The sequence below is a fragment of the Stigmatopora nigra genome, chromosome 13 (genome assembly GCF_051989575.1).
Source record: "Stigmatopora nigra isolate UIUO_SnigA chromosome 13, RoL_Snig_1.1, whole genome shotgun sequence".
NCBI lineage: Eukaryota > Metazoa > Chordata > Actinopteri > Syngnathiformes > Syngnathidae > Stigmatopora > Stigmatopora nigra.
In genome coordinates this window covers 7,668,830-7,688,678 of record NC_135520.1, presented here as the reverse complement: position 1 = coordinate 7,688,678, position 19,849 = coordinate 7,668,830, and the positions used below count along the sequence as shown (strand labels likewise).

The 19,849-nt window shown below is 39.0% G+C and overlaps 3 protein-coding genes across 25 annotated transcripts in view; all 3 read left to right on the top strand.

Moving 5' to 3' along the window:
• tnika (TRAF2 and NCK interacting kinase a) overlaps positions 1-3,876 on the top strand; it is a 35,654-nt gene extending 31,778 nt beyond the window's left edge. For 12 of the 23 annotated variants that reach the window (XM_077730557.1, XM_077730554.1, XM_077730551.1 and 9 more), the window contains 4 exons: positions 354-371; positions 1,112-1,271; positions 1,362-1,501; positions 2,019-3,876. In XM_077730557.1, coding sequence (XP_077586683.1) covers positions 354-371; positions 1,112-1,271; positions 1,362-1,501; positions 2,019-2,102 — 402 coding nt within the window. In that variant the 3' untranslated portion in view covers positions 2,103-3,876. The remainder of the gene's footprint in view (positions 1-353; positions 372-1,111; positions 1,272-1,361; positions 1,502-2,018) is intronic. The other 11 variants (XM_077730569.1, XM_077730568.1, XM_077730562.1 and 8 more) reach the window with 1 other exon arrangement.
• Positions 3,877-4,652: 776 nt separating this feature from the next.
• Positions 4,653-8,382, top strand: slc2a2 (solute carrier family 2 member 2). The gene is made up of 12 exons (XM_077731069.1): positions 4,653-4,716; positions 4,794-4,889; positions 5,277-5,488; positions 5,576-5,700; positions 6,020-6,135; positions 6,201-6,363; positions 6,515-6,621; positions 6,690-6,770; positions 6,867-6,971; positions 7,059-7,160; positions 7,225-7,428; positions 7,860-8,382. Exons 1-12 carry the CDS (start codon positions 4,702-4,704, stop codon positions 8,064-8,066), a joined length of 1,533 nt encoding a protein of 510 aa, XP_077587195.1. The 5' UTR covers positions 4,653-4,701; the 3' UTR covers positions 8,067-8,382.
• A 145-nt stretch (positions 8,383-8,527) lies between these two features.
• Positions 8,528-12,013, top strand: LOC144206233 (eukaryotic translation initiation factor 5A-1-like). The gene is made up of 5 exons (XM_077731070.1): positions 8,528-8,611; positions 9,622-9,784; positions 9,896-10,000; positions 10,760-10,891; positions 11,074-12,013. Exons 2-5 carry the CDS (start codon positions 9,626-9,628, stop codon positions 11,134-11,136), a joined length of 459 nt encoding a protein of 152 aa, XP_077587196.1. The 5' UTR covers positions 8,528-8,611; positions 9,622-9,625; the 3' UTR covers positions 11,137-12,013.
• Positions 12,014-19,849: the final 7,836 nt, after the last annotated feature.

The window sequence follows — 19,849 nt, the reverse complement described above, 5'->3', positions numbered from 1 at the left end:
ATGGTTATTGGTCTACTTTCACTCATATAATACAGATAATAGTATATATTTTCCTTATGAAATAAAACACTACTCCAAACTGTCTTCAAAGCAGTTTTCAGAAACAGTTTTGCTCTTTGGATACCATTCAGACATTAAATCCATTTAGTCAGGGAGAGATGGCAGCGAATGATCGCCACTCTGTCAAAAGGCTTGGATGTCTATCATTGTCAGTGGATATTGAAAGATGATCTGTCAGTGCTGGCGCCTCCTAGTTGAAATGGAGTGCTGTGAAATGTGAGGCCACTGCTTTATTGACAAACAACCCCTCTCTCTCCTACTCCTTCCCTGCCAACTGTTCTTTTTTCTTGCAGTGTGCCAAAGAGAGCAAGGTGACCCGCTGCCTTCCTCCATCCACCTCTTGTGTAGTCTGTGTAGATGCGTAGTGACATAGTCCAAAAGCGCCCTAGTTGTGCCACATTTCCATGTGCACTTGTCCACTTGTAGATAACGTAGCACAGAATAATAGCGATGTCATCAAACTCATTTCAACCCTAAAGCAAAAGCTTGTAATTCAAAGCGCTGATACATGTTTAGGGTCTTGTATTTTTCTTATTTTCTTCAGTGAGTTACTTATAATGTATTTGTTTTTAACTTTGAGTTCATTACTTTTTTAAATCCCATTTCTTTGTATTCAATTTGCATGTTTTTTTTTTTTTGGTCAAATATTTTATCTTCACAAAATGGCAAACACTTAATAAAACGGGTCATTATGACTGTAAAATACACATAAATAGAATAATGCTTTGCTATAATTTTCATGGGTTGAGATGAGTTTTTTGGCTGTATTTTTACTTGTTGTTACTGATTTGTGATTGGGTAAAACTTAACGTTTTTGTGCCTATTTTTTTTTGTCAGCTATCCCTACTAATTCCTCCATGTATAATAATTATGTAATACCTGCTCACATTTGGGTTTTGGCTTTTAATGCTGCATTTAAGCGGCTGATGCCTCAACACTTACAGGGGATTAAAGCCACCAAATAGGCCGTTAAATACCCGGCAGGGCGTTTTAATCGGAAAAGGGTGATGATTTCAGTTGACAGCTTTTGATTCCCTCTGATGCGTGTTAGATTCAGAGCCAGGTGACGCCGCACGCCATCGTGGTGTTGCCCAAGACGGACGGCATGGAGATGCTGCTGTGCTACGAAGACGAGGGCGTCTACGTCAACACCTACGGCAGGATCACCAAAGATGTGGTGCTGCAGTGGGGGGAGATGCCCACCTCTGTCGGTAAGTGAAACATCAGCAACATCCAAAAATGATGAGCCATATTTGCTCGTTTAGCGCCATTAAGTCAAGTCTCACTGTCATGTCCCTCAGCCTACATTCACTCCAATCAAATCATGGGTTGGGGCGAAAAAGCCATCGAGATCCGCTCGGTGGAGACGGGTCACCTGGACGGAGTCTTCATGCACAAGCGGGCACAGAGACTCAAGTTCCTGTGTGAGCGCAACGACAAGGTAGGCCAACACACAATGAGGAGAGGGTGGAATGTAAATGACGTCAAATGTCATTTGTTAAAGTATTTTACACTAACAAGGTCACCTGTCAAGAACAATACATTTACTAAAGTCAACTGTCAGGAAAAATAAATGTGTTTAACATACAGGAACAAGAACCTTGATAAAGTCATCTGTCAGAAACTATAAGTATAATACTAAAGAAAACTGCAGGTATTAATAACTAAACTAAAATCAACTGTCAGGAACAAGAACAATAGATTTGCTAATGGAACCTGTAGTAAACAAGACCTTTTTTTTTTTTTAGAAAAACACAAACATTTTATGGAACATGAATCATGCTACTATAGTCCCAAATCAAGTAGAATTTGCCCCAAACCATATTTGATTGTTTTTTTTTTCCCCACGCAGCTCATCTGCAAGTAAAAGAAAGCAGTTCTTGTTACACAGCATATCAGTAAAACATTTCCAAAGCATAGTATACATGCCAATAATTTCTCTTTGTACGTCTTGTCAGGTGTTCTTTGCGTCGGTGCGCTCAGGAGGCAGCAGCCAAGTGTTCTTCATGACCCTCAACAGGAGCTCCATGATGAACTGGTGATAGCCCCACCCCCTTTCCAGAGCCTCCTCCCTTCTCTTTGCACACTTTTTTTCCTCCTTCTTCTTCCTTTTCCTGTTGCGCCGCCCTCATGACTTGAACCACTCCAGGGCAGCCCATTGACCGCTCCACAGTCTTCCTCCTCTTCCTCTTCCTCCTCCTCCTCCTCCTCCTCCTCCTCCTTTTCTTCCTCCCACCCATTGAAAAGATGTCGTCCGGGTCCCTTTAAGAAACAAATGGCACACTTCCGATTCTCTTCACTCTGTCTCTCCTCTCGGTCGTCCTTTCACTCTTTAAAGGTGCTGCATCAAATCTCAGCTGTCAATCAACAGAGTGCGTCAGTTTGTAACTTTTTCATCATATGCCTGCATTTAAAAAAAACAGTTGTGAGAGTTGACCTCATTGGTTAAATTCCCAATTAAGAAGAATTTTAGAAAAGACATTCCATCCACTGAGATTCACAGGATGAAGATATTGTCTGTTCTCCCTTGAAAGGTTTCACTCCTAATCAATCAGGGGTAAAAACTTTGCTTCCGTCAGTTGAAAAACAAAAAAAAAACTTGGTTCAAATCTTTCAGAATCATACATTTTTCCTAAATTGCCATTTTATAATAATTCTGTAAATGTACATGCAATTGAAAGTCGCTTATGAAGAACAAGATCAGTCGCTGGTCAAGAACATGACCAAACCTCAGTAACATTGGCCACATTTACATGCAGCCAATAACCCTTTCAAAGTATTTTTTAACCTTATTATGCAAATAAATATCATTAAAAAGAATTATTTTATGAAGTACTGGAATAGAAAGGTCAACAAGGAAAAATGTAATCTTTATATGCTCCATTTGTAAGGAAACTTGGTCTTTCCATACCTGGAAGACGTCATTACTGTTTAATAAATGCCGATAAACAATACAAATTGGATTAAAAATCAGCATCCTGAGGTCTTTTATTAAATATAGAGGTAGTGAGATTTAGCCCAAAGTGACCAGTTGTTGTGCCATCGCATGTAATTATTAAAAGTTTCAAGAAAAATCGGGATATTGACCTTAACGTGAATAACGTCTGCATACAAATGTGGCCAACTCTTTAATCTTAATTTGACACATTTCTTATTATTTTGTGAATATCGCTAGTGAAGATGAACTAACGAGCACCTCAACATGTCGTCGTGTACTGTATTAAAAAAAAAAAGAAGAAAAAAGGCTGTAGATGCACAAAAAGGCTGACATTTTAGCAATAAAAAGCCCAGCAGTCTTCCCACTTTGTGCGTGTGTGCGTGCGTGTATTGGTCGATTACACTTGAAGACTCTCAAAGACAAATATAAAACCACTCTAATCTTTTATTTTGTATTTGTGCTAATCTTTTTCTCCTTCCTCTTTTATTTCCAAAAAGACTAAACATCCTGTTTGGGGATTTGTTTTATTTTGTAAAGGACACACTGCAAGAGAAATAAATGCAAGAGTAGAGCCACGTTGCCTTGTGTATGTTTTTGTTGTTGTTTTTGTTTTTCCTTTCTGCCAGATTGCATTGCAATCATTGCAACAATAACCTGTTTGCTAAATTAATCGATCAATAAGATGGAAATTAACTTGTCTGGAATGATGACTTTGCTGGAATAAGCTGTCAGGAACATTAACTTTGAGAAAGTCACTGGCTTAGGAACAATGACGTCTATGTGTGTGTGCGCGTGTGTACGCAAGTTTGTGTTTGTCCATTCCAGGCATTTACACTGAGGACTCGCAAAAATAAATAAAAAACACTGTAATCTTTTAATTTATATGCGTGTGTTATTTTTTTTTGTTCTTGTCTTATTTTTGGGGGGAAAGTCATTATCCTTCAATGGGGATTTGTTTTTTTTTTGGTAGCACTTTAAGAGAAATAAGAGGGTTGAGCCATGTGGAGTGTTTTTGTGCAAAGCACACAGTTCTTCTTGTGAGTGTATCATTAACTAAAAGATTGATTGTGTCAGCTACTGTTTTTTCCCCCCTGAAGCCTTTTTACCAAATTAAACATGCATTTTGCTTTTGTTTTTAGTGTTGTGTTTACATCATTTGTGATTGATTATGGATCTTTCATATCAGTATAATTTAGCCCCCATTACACTCCACTGATTTCCATGTTTTTGTTTGAATTTTAATAAAAATTAGTAGTTTAGGTTGTATGGATAGAATACAGCATGTTTGTTGTTCTTTTTTCTAATTTTAAACCTTTTTTCTGAATTTCAGTTCTTTTTTAATATATATATACAAAATTATCTTTACAATTTTTATGTAGATTAAAGAAAATAGATTCTTAATTTTAGTTCTCAACATTTCCTTTTTTATTTTTTATTTTTAGGGTAATAATCTTGCAGTGATCATTTGCTGCCAGCCTCTCAGAATTAGACATCTGACACTGTCAATGGCAGCCAGTGATTTAATTTGGAATGCTAGTTTACACTTTTGTCCTTTTAATACAGTGTTTTATATTTTTTTCTAAAAGTATATCCACTTAGTAGTGTTCATGGATCATTACATCTTGGGGGCTGGTCAATGGTAATTGATGATTAGCTATCCTGCAGCCTGAACTCTGCCCGTTGACACTTTTGCACTCTTGATAATGGAGCCAGGGAAGGTAAGCATGTATTCTTCCAAAATGTGTCTTTGCGGTATAAAAAAATATGTTTGGTTTTAAATGTTGTCCTTCTGCAGGAGGTGACGGGCACGTTGGCGTTTGCCATATTTACGGCGGCGTTGGGCTCCCTGCAGTTTGGATACAGCATGGGAGTCATCAACGCGCCTCAACGAGTAAGATCAAATACCTTTTGCAGATTTTGCCATTTTCTTCAATCATATTGCAGTGCATGGTGCCCAGTTTGTTTGTTTTTTCTTTTCATCTGATTTTTTTTTTAATCAATAAGATTTGAGGGGGTGGGGGGTAGTAGTAGCCTTCCATTTGGCAAAATTTTTTGACTCGGTGTAAAAAAGACCAAGGGAAATAATACAGGAACAATGACGAGCCTATCTACCTTTAAGTAGCATTTTTTTTTTGTTATTTAAATTTTAATAAGTCATTTTAATTTGGGGATATTTATGCTTTATCTTTGATTTTAAACCAAATAGATAGTTTGAAAAGCCACTTTGAAATTATTGTGACTTAATCTGGAGTTGAACTTGGATAATTTTGCATGTTAGGTCATTGAAAGACACTATGGGCGCTCTCTAGGCGTGCTGCCCCAGGAAGCCGCCCGGATGTCATCAAACGAAAGCCTCCTCACTCGAGGCATCCCAGAAGAAATGACCCATCCCGACGTAGTCATATACTGGTCTCTGTCTGTCGCCATCTTTTCGGTCGGTGGCGTGCTCTCCTCCTTCCTGGTGGGATTTGTGGGCGACCTGAGAGGCAGGTGAGAAAATGTGCGGTTTGGGATTTTGCAGTTGTGTGCTCTTGAAAATTGTACGCATGTGGTCTATTTATTATGTGTTCAACGCAGGGTGAAAGGCATGTTGGTGGTAAATGTTCTGGCTGTGGCCAGTGGCCTCCTAATGGGATTGTGTAAAATGTGGAAGCCTCACATCATGGTCATCGCCGGTCGTGCCATCATGGGATTCTACTGCGGTAAACATTAGCACATTCTTTCAGGAAAAGTCTAATTTAACTCTGTTAATGTAGAAAAAGATGATTTCTCCTGTTCTTGTAATTTTACAGCTATTTTTCTACATGGACCTCATTATATTATGGCTTTGTTTTTATGAAAATCAAAATGTACTCCTGTAATAACAGTTTTTCCTTCATGGTGTTTTACCTTTTACATGATGTTTCTTAAATCGTACAATTTACTATAGTTCTCGTTAAACTGTGACAACATAACTTGCATACTGGGTCGTCCATTTGAACCTTCCAAACCAATTTTAATGTACATGTCGTGTGTTTTCAGGCTTGACATCTGGCCTGGTGCCCATGTACATTGGAGAGATAGCGCCAAAAGCTTACCGAGGAGCTCTGGGAACATTACACCAGTTGGCTATTGTCATTGGCATCCTCATCAGCCAGGTACATGATCTCACCCACAATACACACACATGATGACGATAACTTGATGTAATCTGCATTTACAGGTCATCGGCTTGGACTTCATCCTGGGTAATGACGACATGTGGCCCCTGTTACTAGGGCTCTCGGGGGCCCCCGCCGTGTTACAGTCCCTCCTGCTGCCGCTGTGTCCCGAGAGCCCGCGTTATCTGTATATTGTGCTGGGAAAGGAAGATGAGGCTAAAGAAAGTATGTAGTAATTCTTCTTTCATTGTTTTTTTCAAATTGTATTCGCATTTTAACTTGGATAAACTTGAATAGAAACATGAGATTCAATAAAAATCAATTATTTGAATAGGAAAAGATGGTATTTTTTACCCAATGGCGTATTTTGCAACAGGTCTCCATCGCCTGAAGGGCCAGTACGACGCTTCGGCAGATATGGAAGAAATGAGGCGAGAAAAGGAGGAGGCAGACAAGGTCCCTCGAGTCTCCATCTGGTCTTTGGTTGGTCTCCGCTTCCGACATTTGGACCGAGGCAATTTTCCCACATGACGTGGGTATTCTCTCTCAAGATCCGCTCGTCGGCATACAGGCGGCAGCTCGTTGTGGCCCTCATGATGCACTTGTCCCAGCAGTTGTCGGGGATTAACGCGGTAGGTCACATTCAGTGCTTTGAAAAAAAAAAGGTCAGAGTGCTGAGCATCTATTTTCCCTCTTAAGTTGGGTAAGAAGTCAAATTTCTCTAGTAGATCTTTTACTACTCCACGGCTATCTTCACTGGAGCCGGCGTCAGTCAGCCAGTCTATGCCACCATTGGCGTTGGTGCCATTAACACCATCTTCACTCTGGTGTCTGTGAGTATTTTAGTTGTTTTTTTTGCCATCTTACAGCCTGTTTTTAACAACCTCTTAAATGCAATGTCCTTTTTGACTGTATCTTAGGTGGCGCTAGTGGATCGGGCAGGCCGACGAACATTGATGCTCACTGGCCTCGGCGGAATGTGCTTCTGCGCCGCCATCATGACGATTGGCCTCAATTACCAGGTGGGTTCGATCCCGACCCTGGAAAACGGCGACCATTTTTCTACTCTTGCTGCTTTTCTTCCAGAGTGAATACTCTTGGATGAGCTATGTCAGCATGTCGGCCATCTTCCTTTTCGTGGCCTTCTTTGAAATCGGGCCTGGTCCCATTCCTTGGTTCATTGTGGCTGAGCTGTTCAGCCAAGGGCCCCGACCGGCGGCCATCGCTCTTGCAGGCTGCTGCAATTGGACCAGCAACTTCATCGTAGGGATGACCTTTGCCTACATACAGGTAAGATGTTTACAAGGTATATTTCCATATTAAATGTTCTATAAACACCTGTTATCAAAGTTACATGAAATAAACATGGCAGTTTCTAAAAGGTACATAGATATCAAGAATACTAATGGGGAATCCCAAATTTGCAGATATAATATACCAATTTTAATAGTTCTACATTGTTATGACCTAAAATTACATGGGTAAGTTTTTCTATTATATTCCTATTAATACCAGCATAGCTAGTTGATCTACGAACATACAGGCTTCTGATTGGTTTTATTTTTGTCTGCTGCCAAAAATACAGCCAAATGTGGTTCTAATTCAAGCACTACTTCATTGTGGGATACTGACTATTTACATCCCCATGACAGCAAGTGGAATATAGAACAAAATGTTTTTTTTTTTTTAAAACTGCATGTCACTTATCACTTACCCATCAGAAGTGGCTGGGCGTGTACGTCTTCGTCTTATTTGCCGGGCTCCTTTTCGGCTTCATCGTCTTCATGTACCTAAAAATGCCGGAGACCAAAGGCAAGAGCTTCGAGGAGATTGCCATCCTATTCCAGAAGGATGGGAAAAAGGCGGCGCCTAGCAGTAAGAACGACGACGTTGAATTGCAGCATCTCAAAACCCCGGTAACCGCTTGAAGGATGGTTCACGAATTTATAGTTTTGGGGATTTTATTCACTCGTTTGCCATCATTGATGGCAATAGATGTCTCATCCATTTGAATTTAGAGGGGTCACATTGAGTGATCATTCTAACTCAGTTTACCAACAGTATATCATATGAATCTAATTGTATTATTTTTGAATAAATGAAGTATTATTATAAGTGTACACAATATAAAAAGGAGTAAGTGTTATATGTAGTTATTTCTTTTACTTACAATATCACCCATTTGACTTGTTTTTAACAATGTCATAAAAACATTTCTTTTACATTAAATTGTAGATTACTTGCTTCATTGTTCTCAGTCATTTATTCTCATGCTGTGAATAGATGATTCCAATCCAATTCCCTCAAAAATGCTTGTTCTCTTTGCCCATATTTGGTCACCAGTTCCCCAAAGAGACGTAAGGTGATCATCTACACCCGCCCACTTTGGTCACGTGAGAATTTACCTGGACTTCCGCCGTTCAAAAACTTTGTCGCAGGCAGGGTGCGCCCTCTTTTTATTCTGGTAACAAAGGTAAGGGCATATTATTTATGGCGATCCTAAAGCAAATGCGTCCTATCTTATCCTGTCTGTGACTTTAAAACGATCGCTGTTAATGAATAACTTGGCCCGGAAGTGGCTTTGTGACTTAGAAGCGTGTCTTTGACTAATATTTAGCACTTTATGTAATTTGGGTGTTGTCCCCGACGCGACGAGACGGCGATTGTACCCATTTTTCTTGTGTTTTTAAAATAGTAGCGCTTCAGGTTTTAATTGGTCAAAACGTATATGTTGCCTTGTGACATTATATTGACAACTGTTTTCCATATTGATGATGTTGTAATAATGGCTTATAAAGCATACCTCTAATGAGACAACGAGCGTCGATCGGGTTACACGGTCGCCCTGTCATGAGTCACGCGCGCGGAGCGATAGACGCGCAAAGTGCGGAAAAGTTCTGATGAAAGACATTTCACTCATTATATTATTGTGTTAAAGGATTAAAGGTTAAGGATCGACATCAATACAAAACCTTTCACAAGTGTCGCGTCTCAGCTGGTTAGGTGGTTGACGTCACAAAATGGACGCAGTTTCCATTTTGACTATTTGAAGTACTTTATTGTACTGTAAATCATTTGGGTTTGGATTAAATAGCAATATAATGGATTATAGGAATGTATTTATTTATTTTTGTACATTTTTTCCCTTTTTAACCGGAGCATTTAGGGACTTCTACCCTCTAATCTTTGTTTTATGTCTTTTTAGACTAAAAACACCTTTTTTTTAAATTAATATATTCGTTTCCTTTGGATTGGTTTACATTATTTCATCTCTGAAATATGTATGTGTGTTTTATATCACTTAATATGAGTGCCTGTGTAACCAATTATTCATATGATGCATGTCCAGGACCATTAATTTGAAACCTACCGACCTATTTGGGTGCTTTCAAGTCAGTTTATTTGACCTCACTGTTGTTTTGCTTCTTGTTTTTAATTTGTGGTAACGAAGAGGCATTTGACTTTGTTTTGTTCACCGAGCAGAATCATGGAAGACGACTTTGAAGTTGGATCATCTGGGGCATCTGCCACATACCCCATGCAGGCTTCTGCCTTGAGGAAGAATGGCTTTGTCATGCTTAAAAGCCGTCCTTGTAAGATAGTTGACATGTCTACCTCCAAGACTGGCAAACACGGGCATGCCAAGGTAAAACTTTTGTTAATCGTTTTTACTAGCATTTGTCTTGTGCTTTAAATGATTGAGAATGCTCAAAATGGCGCATAACACAAAACAAAAGGTCTATTATTCTTTTTATAGGTTCATCTTGTTGGACTTGACATTTTCACTGGCAAGAAATATGAAGATATTTGTCCATCGACTCATAACATGAATGTCCCTCGCGTGCTGAGGACTGACTACATGGTAAGATATCGGTCGATCAATGCAAAATCAGGTCTGGTACAAAAATTGGGACTCTTTTAGTTGCAATTTTGCGAATTGCCAATTGAGTGCAACTGCTTTAATGCTGACACATTGCTCGAAAAGCTTCCCGTGCTTAATGATTATGGATTAATTTGAAGTTAGTTACACAGGCGACATACAGCCATATATTGGCGTTACGCCGTAAGGCATCATCTTGTTCTTCCTGTGCATGGAAAGCGCTTTATAATTAAAGCTGTATTCTGCCTGGTTTAAATTGAACATGCTTGCACTATTGCTCACAGGGTGTGTTCTATCTGTGCAAAATTGCAATGCACAGGTTGGAAACCTGTTGGACAGGTTCCCTCTCGGCTAACAAGCCCTGTCAACTGGTTCTTAGGCAGTAAATCCCTGGGATCTATTTTTTTACTCATTGGTTCCCGTTGACGCCCAATTGACTTGACCTGGAAAACTCGGCAGCAATCATTCTGAATGACTTGATACAGAGTCGTTTTTAGGCTGAAACTTATCTTTAAATGGGTTAAATTCTTATTAGCCTTGCCAGATTGGTCTGTTAGTTTCACTGCTTTCTTCACCCTTGCTCAATCTTTTAAAAAGCCTGAGAACAAAACTATTATGTTTCGCGATCTAAATATAGTTCCAAAACAGTGAGTGTAGACATTTGTGTACTTTTTAAGTTTTCATACTTTACACAACTTTTCAATTCAAAGAAGCATCCCTTTGTTATTTCTATTTTTTTAGGTCCTTGGTAATAATGATGGTTTTTTGACCCTGCTGGATGAACATTCAGAGCAGAGAGATGACCTTAAATTGCCAGAAGGCGAGTTGGGCGACTCCATTAATAAAAAAATCGAAGATGATGAGTCGATCACGGTAAGTGTTTTTCTATTTTCATCTTGCTTTTTATTTTGTGCGGAAAACCAAATGTTTCCCTGGCTGTCTTCTCATGTGCTTTACTGTAGCTACATAGTGTAATGTCAATTTATAATGGGCCAAAGTCTGGATAGTTGAATGCAAGCTCTGATGAATTTGTTGTCTGTTTTTTTTCCCTCTAGATCACAGTGCTGAAGGCTTTAGATGAGGAACAAGTTATCAGTCTAAAGATGCACACAAAATGAACTGACTGTTCGCCATTCACCATTTATTCTCCCATGTTAAAGTTACCTCAAATGTGGAGCTGGATTGGGGTGGGTTCCTCTAAAACCTCACTGCCTGGGCTGGAGTGACTGGCAATCAATGAACTAAGCATAACATTTCACCTGAGGTATGGGGTTTTATCTTTCGGTATCCGACCAATTCGTACACTTATTGGAGACCATTTATGGACTTATTTGTGTACCACATTTTCATGTGAAATCATAACTGCCAGGGTTGAAAGAAAGCTCCAGAAGCTCGACAATTAACAAGTTTTTACAAGCCCCTTTGATTGGTTGTTTGTTCTCATTTCGCCTTTAAATAAGAGTTACATGTAGGTTACCTGGGCTTCGATATTTTCTTTTTTATGGACAGGAAATTTCAAACCACCACTTTAAATTGCCATATGAGGAAATTTGAGTACCAGAAAATTCGAGTCATGTGTTAAAAAGTATATCAAAATGTCAACTGTTGTTTAATAGCAGTGTTTTTCATGTGTACTTGGTTAATTTTAACTTAAGACCACTGTTATAGTCTTAATTTGTAATTATGAAATGCCAACTGAGCACAGTTAGAGCTTGAAATCTTGTTTTCCAACGTTCATTAAAAAAAATCTATATTTAAGGTTGTGGGTGGAGGGAGGGAGATTTAGTCGTACATATTGAATGTCGAATACTTAAGGGATGGGTGTTCTTTGACTGTTTAATATTTTAGTAGTTGGTTTTTGCTGTTTTTTGTGGTGTTTTGCATGGTTATTGGACCTTGGCTGAAGTTTACATTTATTTCCATGCCAGAATCAACTGGGATGTCTCCACTGTTATGCCTACTAAATACAAATAAAGATTTGTAGTTACTCCAGTACTATGTGAAATTCGGATTTTTATTGATTTATTTATACTATTTTTGCCACCATTTATGTGATATACCTAAACAAACATACTTTGTAATGGTTCATATTGCAGGATGGCAACAGTTGCTTTGTGAAATTGGGCAATGAGAAATAAAAGGTAGCCAAAGAGAAAAGATTAATAATCACTAGTCCGTTGGTAAACTGAGTCCAACGCCAGAACATTCCATGTCAGGTTCTGCCGGCCCAGTCACCGCAACCCGATCCGTTTGCCCCAAGGCCTAAACAATGCAAGATGCCAAAATACCAGCCTGTAATGTGTTTTATATTAAGTAGTTATACTTAAGACTCAAAAGTTTTGTTAACTTTCATTAACAGGTAAAAATGCAATTTCACTTGAACGCAGTGACTTATCACGTTTCATTGATGGCAAAAAGCATCTTAACACTGACTTGCCCTCAATGGTAGAGAATGAGTTACATACATTCAATAAAACTACTGCAGATGTCCGCAAGATGGCAGCAAAGGCCAGTTATTTGAACTACTTGATCAGAAACCATATCAAATTTCCTCTTTTTCTCACTGCTGTGCAGTTTGGTGAAGTAAATCATTGGATACCATAGATTTGCAATTATTTCCTTGACTGTGGCCACTAGGGTCCTCTGTTCAGTTATGTTTAAGTGCAAGGACCCCCCCTCCATGTTCTCCAGAAATGATATTTTGATGGTAACAGAAGCAGGAGGGAGTTATTTTGTAACTTTTCCTGACAATTTTATACATAAAATGTGAGGGAGTCTTGTTATGTCATATGACTGGAAGCTTGAATTTCGTTATTTGAATTCACAGTATTGGTGTAACAGTAAATAATATAATAAAACTAATGGTAAGAGGTGTCACAATACCTGCTGTACATATAACAGGTCAGTTCACATTTTATATTGCATGAAAACATGGTAAACTGTTTTGTTTGTGTGTATGTGTTCCAGATTCTTGAATTACATGACAATCAGGCAAAGTTTGGCATTCAATGGTTGAAACCTATCATTTAAGGAAAGTATTATTTCGGTAGTTAGTCTTGTTTGTAGGAAATTGTGCAAATGGAGAGATTGCCTCGGATAAACTTACTTAACTGGCCACCTGTTCCCCCTATGGCAGAACCTTGAACCTTTGCATATGTGCATTTTTTCACATCCATTAGTAGACCGGCGATGGTTGGAATGTCCGAAAATGGTGTTGGCTCGGGCCAGAGGGTGGTTGTCAGAAAGAGAGAAGAGTGAATAGATGGTGGTTTGGCTGAATTTTTATTTGAAACAGATGGGCAGGGTTTTAGGGAAGAAGACTCTCCTTCACGATGTTCTTTGTACTGGCATTGATTTCAATGAATTGGCTGCCATGCCATTGGCAGCAATAAACAAGCATCTATTGGATCGTTGGGGGAAATGGATTAGGCATATACTTCCGTCAATGGCAGCCAATTAGTTAAGTGCTCTTATCTTCTGGTCAATGTTTTTACATTGAAGCTGTTTTTCTATAGGATTAGATAGTGTTTGTAAGATGAATGGTCTTAATATTTACACAATAACTTTGTAATTTGTTTAAAATGGCTTTAAGTTGACTTAATAATGTGTGCTGTCCAATGAAAGACAAAAGAGAACAAAAGAAAAAAGTGAATAGGGGAGTACTGAAACAATGCTGTATTTATCTTACTAACAGGTGTCTTGTCAGCTCCCCTCCCACACTTTCCATCACAGTTGTACATTTTGACACAGTCATCTTCTGGAAATATAACAATCCAAGTTGCCAGTCATTCTTGGGAAATGTGATGTCATCCAAGGGAAAGATTGCTTAACACTTCTTCAAAGGAAAAAAATGTCAAGGACAATTTGATCCAGACAATTTGCTGAATTGGACACATTCCAAGTTCCCTATTTGGCCTTTTGCGGACACCGGAAGACGCTAAGAACTGACTTTCACTGGTCAAGAGCGAAATTCATTGTTTGCAAATATACCATTCAAAATATTAAATAGACCTTTGAGAATGATGATTGACAAGTGCAGAGAGGGAAGTTGAGAAAGGAAGCTTGAAAACCTCCTCTCCTGGCCTTTTTTTAGACATAACATGTAAAAAGGAAGTAAAAAGATGTTAATTTTAGCTCTTAAGGGAGAATATTGATTGCGTAGGTAAAAGTTGGCCAGTACACGTTCCCATTTTTGACATCAGATTGGTAATAAATGCATTTTATTTGGACTTTTTTGGCCTTCAAACTAATATTTGACAACATTATTACAGATATTGACGTTATTCACTGTTCATAATCCTAGTTTGAATTAATTGTTCTTTCAATGGCAGACGATGGGTTAAAATGAAGGAGGTTTTTAGTGTGTTGTGTGTGTGTGTGTGGGCGGATGTAATGCGGTGCATATGTTCTGCAGTGTGTTTGTGGACGCAGGAGGACTGGGAGCGGCTATGAAAACAGCGTGGGCCAGGGTATGCCTAGAGGGGTTATGGGATCGGCTGGACTCGCCACGGGGGAGCGCGCAAACCAGACGCCGACCCCCAGAAAAGCGGCCATCATTTTGCCGCCTTATGAACAGTGAGCACGTGGGCAAAAACGGACACTACGATGTTTGCTTGTTTGTGTCTACCCAAAAAATCCCTTTTGGCTTTTTTTTTTGCTTTTAAAACCTCAGACAAAATGACCAGGTTTTCACATCTGGGAAGCAACTGTCACGCCGAGATATCCATTTGTCTCCTCGCAAAACTCTGACCTCCCGCTAGCCCTTTTTATGAAGTCCAAATATTGACCCAGGCGGACAGTGAATGATCCCCATTGATGATGATAGCCCAGATCATGTGTATTTTGAAGACTAAATGAAAAATCGTTAATGGTGTTCATCACGAGTAGACGTGCAGGCCATTGGAACTGGGAGGGAGAATGTGCTGGTATGGATTGGTCATTTGGCAACCAATGATTTAACAAGGAAAATGCAAAACTACTCCCTATTCATATCTAGATTTGAAATAAAATGTCTCCTTTGACATTAAATTTCCATCAGATTATTTTCAATATTCAGTATTTCTTCATTTTTAATTAAAAACAAAGGATTTAAAATTATTTTTTCACCTGAAAAGAACTAAATAGAATGTATATACAATAAACAATATTCTTAATTTGACTACACACAACTTTTATTAGTTAATCATTTTTTTTTCTATTTTAAAGCAGAAAAACAGTGACTATCCTGATTTCTGTCATGCTCAGGCAAAGCAGTTGTGCGTCGTTATCTCCCAGTTTGAACAACATAGCAATTGAAAACATGTTTTCCACTACTGTGTGTGTTTATGTGAAAATAAAAAGAAAGTATGCAGCACAGATCGCACACACACACATACGCACAACAGCAGATTTGCTTTTCTTGGCTCAACGTTTTTGTTATCCTCTCTCCATCCTTCAGTCCTAACTGCATGTCTCTTTGGGGTGATCAAAGGCTAAAAAACACACCTACTTCATGGACTTCTTTTCAACACGCGTTTGAAGAACTCTATTCTTTGAAGCTTTCCGAAAATGTTACTTCTCTAAGTATAAGGGCCACAATATGTGGACGAAAAGTGTCTGATAGATGGTGACTTGAACTCACAGAGATTGGAAAAAAACATTTTGTACCTCCCTTGATGCGGCAATCCTTTCATTCCAGAATTTGGCTTTCACTGGCAACATTTGCATAATCGTTATTTATTTTGGTCCTTTCACTACATGTACACGCCGGGCAACTGCTCATTTTGCTTTTCAGAAATTCTGAAATAGAACTGTTAGTTTAACAAAACATGCACACACACACACATGGGTGTAATATTAGTAGCCAAAGTTTCCAGGTCAAGTCAGATCTCGGGGGACGTTCTGGGTTTCTTTCTAATTGTTGACCTAGAGAGGTAGTTGGCTTGAATTGAACCACATGGAGTTGCTTCAAAGGAAAAGACCTTTACCTCAAATACCTGATATAAGGGGAATTTTGTGCATTAATATTGAATGACATTGGCATATTTTACAGTCAAAAATGAATACATTGTCTTAAAGCTGAGCTACATCGTCTTGTAGAGGTTTAACGTGAATGACTTTGGTGTGGGCAGGCGTGGGTTTGATTCCCGATGGTGGCTGTATGATTGGGAATGCAGGTGGTTGTTTGTCTCTTTTTGTACCCCCCGACTGACTGGCGACCAGTCTAGGGTGTAGATAGCTTTTTGCCCGACGGCAGCTGGGGTTTGGTGGTATAGAAGATGAATGAATGAATGTCTTCAAACTTGGAATTCATAGTAAAAATTCAGTACAGTATTATTAGTAATATATATATAAAAAACTAAGCATATAGACCAAGTGTTAAAATAACATTATGATGATGTGGATGTTGAAATGTGCGCAGTAGATTATGTGAAGTGTGCGCCTCGACTTTGCTAATGTAACGCGACCCCCTTCATCTGGCTCCAGTTTGGACCCGTTGATTTAATCTTGGGTCCCCCCCCATCGAGGCCCAAATGACTGAGTCGGCGCATGCTGGTGACCAATCAGATACATCCTGTCGTCTCCGGCCACCCTAGACCATGTTCGGACATGTTCACCGCTTCCTGCCGCGTAATTCAATCAATCGCTTGGACTGCAAGTCTTTATTAGATCTGTGAAAACACGACTAGATTTCCATTCGCTTATCCAAAGGTTATCCTACACCTGATTTTTTTGGACAAAGTTGGGAATGTTAAACTTTTCACAGCCGTTTTGAGTTTACAAGACATCTAAAAATGTCCATTTATGCAGCATAATTTTAGAAAAAGAAGCCAATAGTTGGACAAGGGGAGTTTGTTTTAATGTGTATTTGTATTAACTCATTGGCTGCCTACTCTTTAATTGGAAAAAAAAGCATTACTTTCTACCTTAAACTTTGTTTACTACCTCCTATTGGCTTGTATCTCAAATCAAAGTTCAACTACAGTTTTCAAAACATGTGGTATCATTTAAATTGTCTTTCTTTTTCTTGTTTTTCAAGTTTCACCCCATTAAAATAATCTGTTTCTAGTGTGACCTTTTGACCTCCCCCGGCTTGAGAGTCCTTTTATACTGGCCTTTTTTCATCTACAAAAGCCATGTCAAAATGTCACTAAACATTTTTACAAGCCTGAGTTCTCGCTTTGCATTCACGGGGGGGACGAATTGGACACGGTAGCCCTTGTTGACGAGGGACGGATTAGGCGGCCTGCAGTGGTGACTTGAGATAGGAGTTTTGCTCTTATAATTCAAAAATGCCTCTATTTGAAATCAACTTTCCTCATCAAAATACATGGAAATGTTGTAATTCAATTCCAATGACTGCGTCTTTCTTCGCCATTATTATCCCAGCACGAGGCCGTCAACGTAATAAACCCATATGTCTGTCAAGATGGTGTTAGAATCCTCATGCGAACTGAGTCACCCATACAAGCATATATTTGAACAGCGGGTGTTAAGTGGGTCCTTAGAGAACATGTGCCCCAGACAATACAGTAAATGTCTAGCGAGTATTCAATGCGCTCTACTTTTAAGACAAGTTATCATACAATTTAACTGTAATTTCATTAAAATACGCTGTTGGGAATATTATGTCATAGTCAGTTTTATTGTTGATCTTTTAGCTAAATATGCATCTATCATTTTATAGCTTAATTATGGTTTTCAGATTTGTGCAAGCCACCTAGAGGTGCAGTGGGTCTTCTGCCTGACTATGGTGCAGCCATCCTGGGTTCAATTCCCATTTGATAGCAGTATGATTGATTGTCTGTTTCTCCGTGTGCCCAATGAGTGACATGTGACTAGTTTAGGGTGTGGTTTACCTTTTGAAGACAGTTGGGTTATGCTCCAGCAATCCCCGCAATGTGTTTGCAATATTATTTGTTGACATTCTTGTTAGCTGAGTGAATTGAACTCCATTAATGTTTCGTGTTGTTTTGGTGTCCTTTCTTGACGCTGAGAAGCCAAAAAAGGAAGAAGGAGGTGACACTCTTCAGGAGCTTTGCATATCAATGAATCACGCTGACCATTGCTGGGTGTTTAGTGTGCGTGTGGGATGAGTCACGTCTGACCTTGGGTGGATTTCCCGGACAGCTACTCTGGTTAAATCCTGAATAGATGGAGGCTGGAAATGCAAACTGACAATAAAACTTGAAGCTCAGAGGACACAATATGTATATTTATATATTTTTTTAATATAAACATGGTGTTTTTGTGCAATTGTAAAACACATTTAAAGAATTATTAATTTTCCTATTTAATGTAATTGTATTTTAAGTTCAATGACAATCAGACACTTATGGGATGAATAGTAATTAAATAGTAAAGCCCTAAATCCTTTTAATATTCTATTTTAGAAAATAACTTTTCTATCTGTAAAAATTTATTATTTGAGAGACAAATGTCCACCAGAGTCAGACAAGTAAACATCTACACCACGAGGGACCACAAATAAGAACCTTTGAAGAATATTAACCCTATTTTTAAAATTATAGAAGACAACATACACTGTCCGGCCTTCACAAGGCTAAGCTCCATTGTCCATCACTATGGTGATTATGTGCAAGTGTGTGTGTGTCCGTTTCTCCTTCTTCTCATTTGCCGGAGGTGTAAATGTCAGCCTCATCTATTATAGGTGAGCTTTTAATTGCTTCCACTTAAAAAGAGGAGCCGCACTCAAATGTCTCTCGGGTTTTTCCTGCTCGCGCCACATGCAATAATTGCAATGCTATCACTGCTTAATTGTTCAATGCATTTCCATTGTGAAAAACCAGACGCAAAGCGCAGAAGCAAGGATGATACTATTAGATGTTGTGTTCATCCTTCTGAGAAGGGTCAGCTGAACCCCGTGGCGCAATGCCCGCGTCAGACATAGGTGCATTATGGGTAGTTGGACTCATCTGTTTTTCCGCCAAAGGCACAATGTTCAAAGTGTCACATGACATTTTGCCTTGTTGACAAGCTAGGACCTAATTTGCATTGGAAATTTACAATACTGGGATTTAGGATTTGTATTCATTTTTAAATGGTATTTTGGGATAGGAATTTATCTGAGAGGTATTTTTTGATTTGAAACTACTTTATTGGTAATAATTACTATGTTTGAAATACTAACTGCATTTTACTTTGTAAATCAAAATTGTAGGATTATTTGGTACCAAAAGTACTGAATAAAGGCAAACATCTTTATATAAATGATGATTTTTATGATTTCTTACTCCTATTTTGTATTGACATTTCCCACTTTATGTGATGTGTACTATATGCCTGCCTTTCTGATCACAGTGCAGTCATATGATGAATATTTGAGGAGAAAAGCCTGCATGCTGCCTTCGTCACTAAACGTATTTTCTCCCCTTGATGCCATTAAACATCAAATAGGCCGGTGTGCCCATCCCTGCTTACCCCAAATGCCCTCGCAGCCAAAATGTCAGCAGGCACCCCCACTTGTAGCCTTTCAATTTCTTTGTTGCCATGGCTACTTGTTGTAACTTATTGATCAGTGCCATTTGCTACCAGTCAGGCGAATGAACCACTACACCAATTTAAGTTCCATTCTTCTTCGATGTTCCTTTCATTCACAAAGCATAACATGGCACACCCTAATCCGCACCGCCATTGGTCTATTTCTGGCCCATCCCTTGCGCCAACTTACTCCTCATCCATCCAAGTCATCCTTTAGTTTCATTCTCCTTACCGGGCAAAGATCGGCATCTAAAGCAGAGCCTTTTGCCATCAAACAACAACACGATCATCATCAGACGGCGAATGGCTTCAGAATGTACTGCAGTGCATTGGAGAAGAAAAAAAATCACT

What these genes read in the sequence shown, in the direction of transcription:
- slc2a2 (XM_077731069.1), top strand. An exon ending in GTGGGCGACCTGAGAGGCAG is followed by an intron (nt 5,489 to 5,575) that starts GTGAGAAAATGT and finishes TGTTCAACGCAG; the next exon opens with GGTGAAAGGCATGTTGGTGG. An exon ending in CATCATGGGATTCTACTGCG is followed by an intron (nt 5,701 to 6,019) that starts GTAAACATTAGC and finishes GTGTGTTTTCAG; the next exon opens with GCTTGACATCTGGCCTGGTG.
- LOC144206233 (XM_077731070.1), top strand. Translation starts at nt 9,626, where the DNA reads ATGGAAGACGACTTTGAAGTTGGATCATCTGGGGCATCTGCCACATAC. An exon ending in GCAAACACGGGCATGCCAAG is followed by an intron (nt 9,785 to 9,895) that starts GTAAAACTTTTG and finishes TTCTTTTTATAG; the next exon opens with GTTCATCTTGTTGGACTTGA. An exon ending in AAGATGATGAGTCGATCACG is followed by an intron (nt 10,892 to 11,073) that starts GTAAGTGTTTTT and finishes TTTTCCCTCTAG; the next exon opens with ATCACAGTGCTGAAGGCTTT.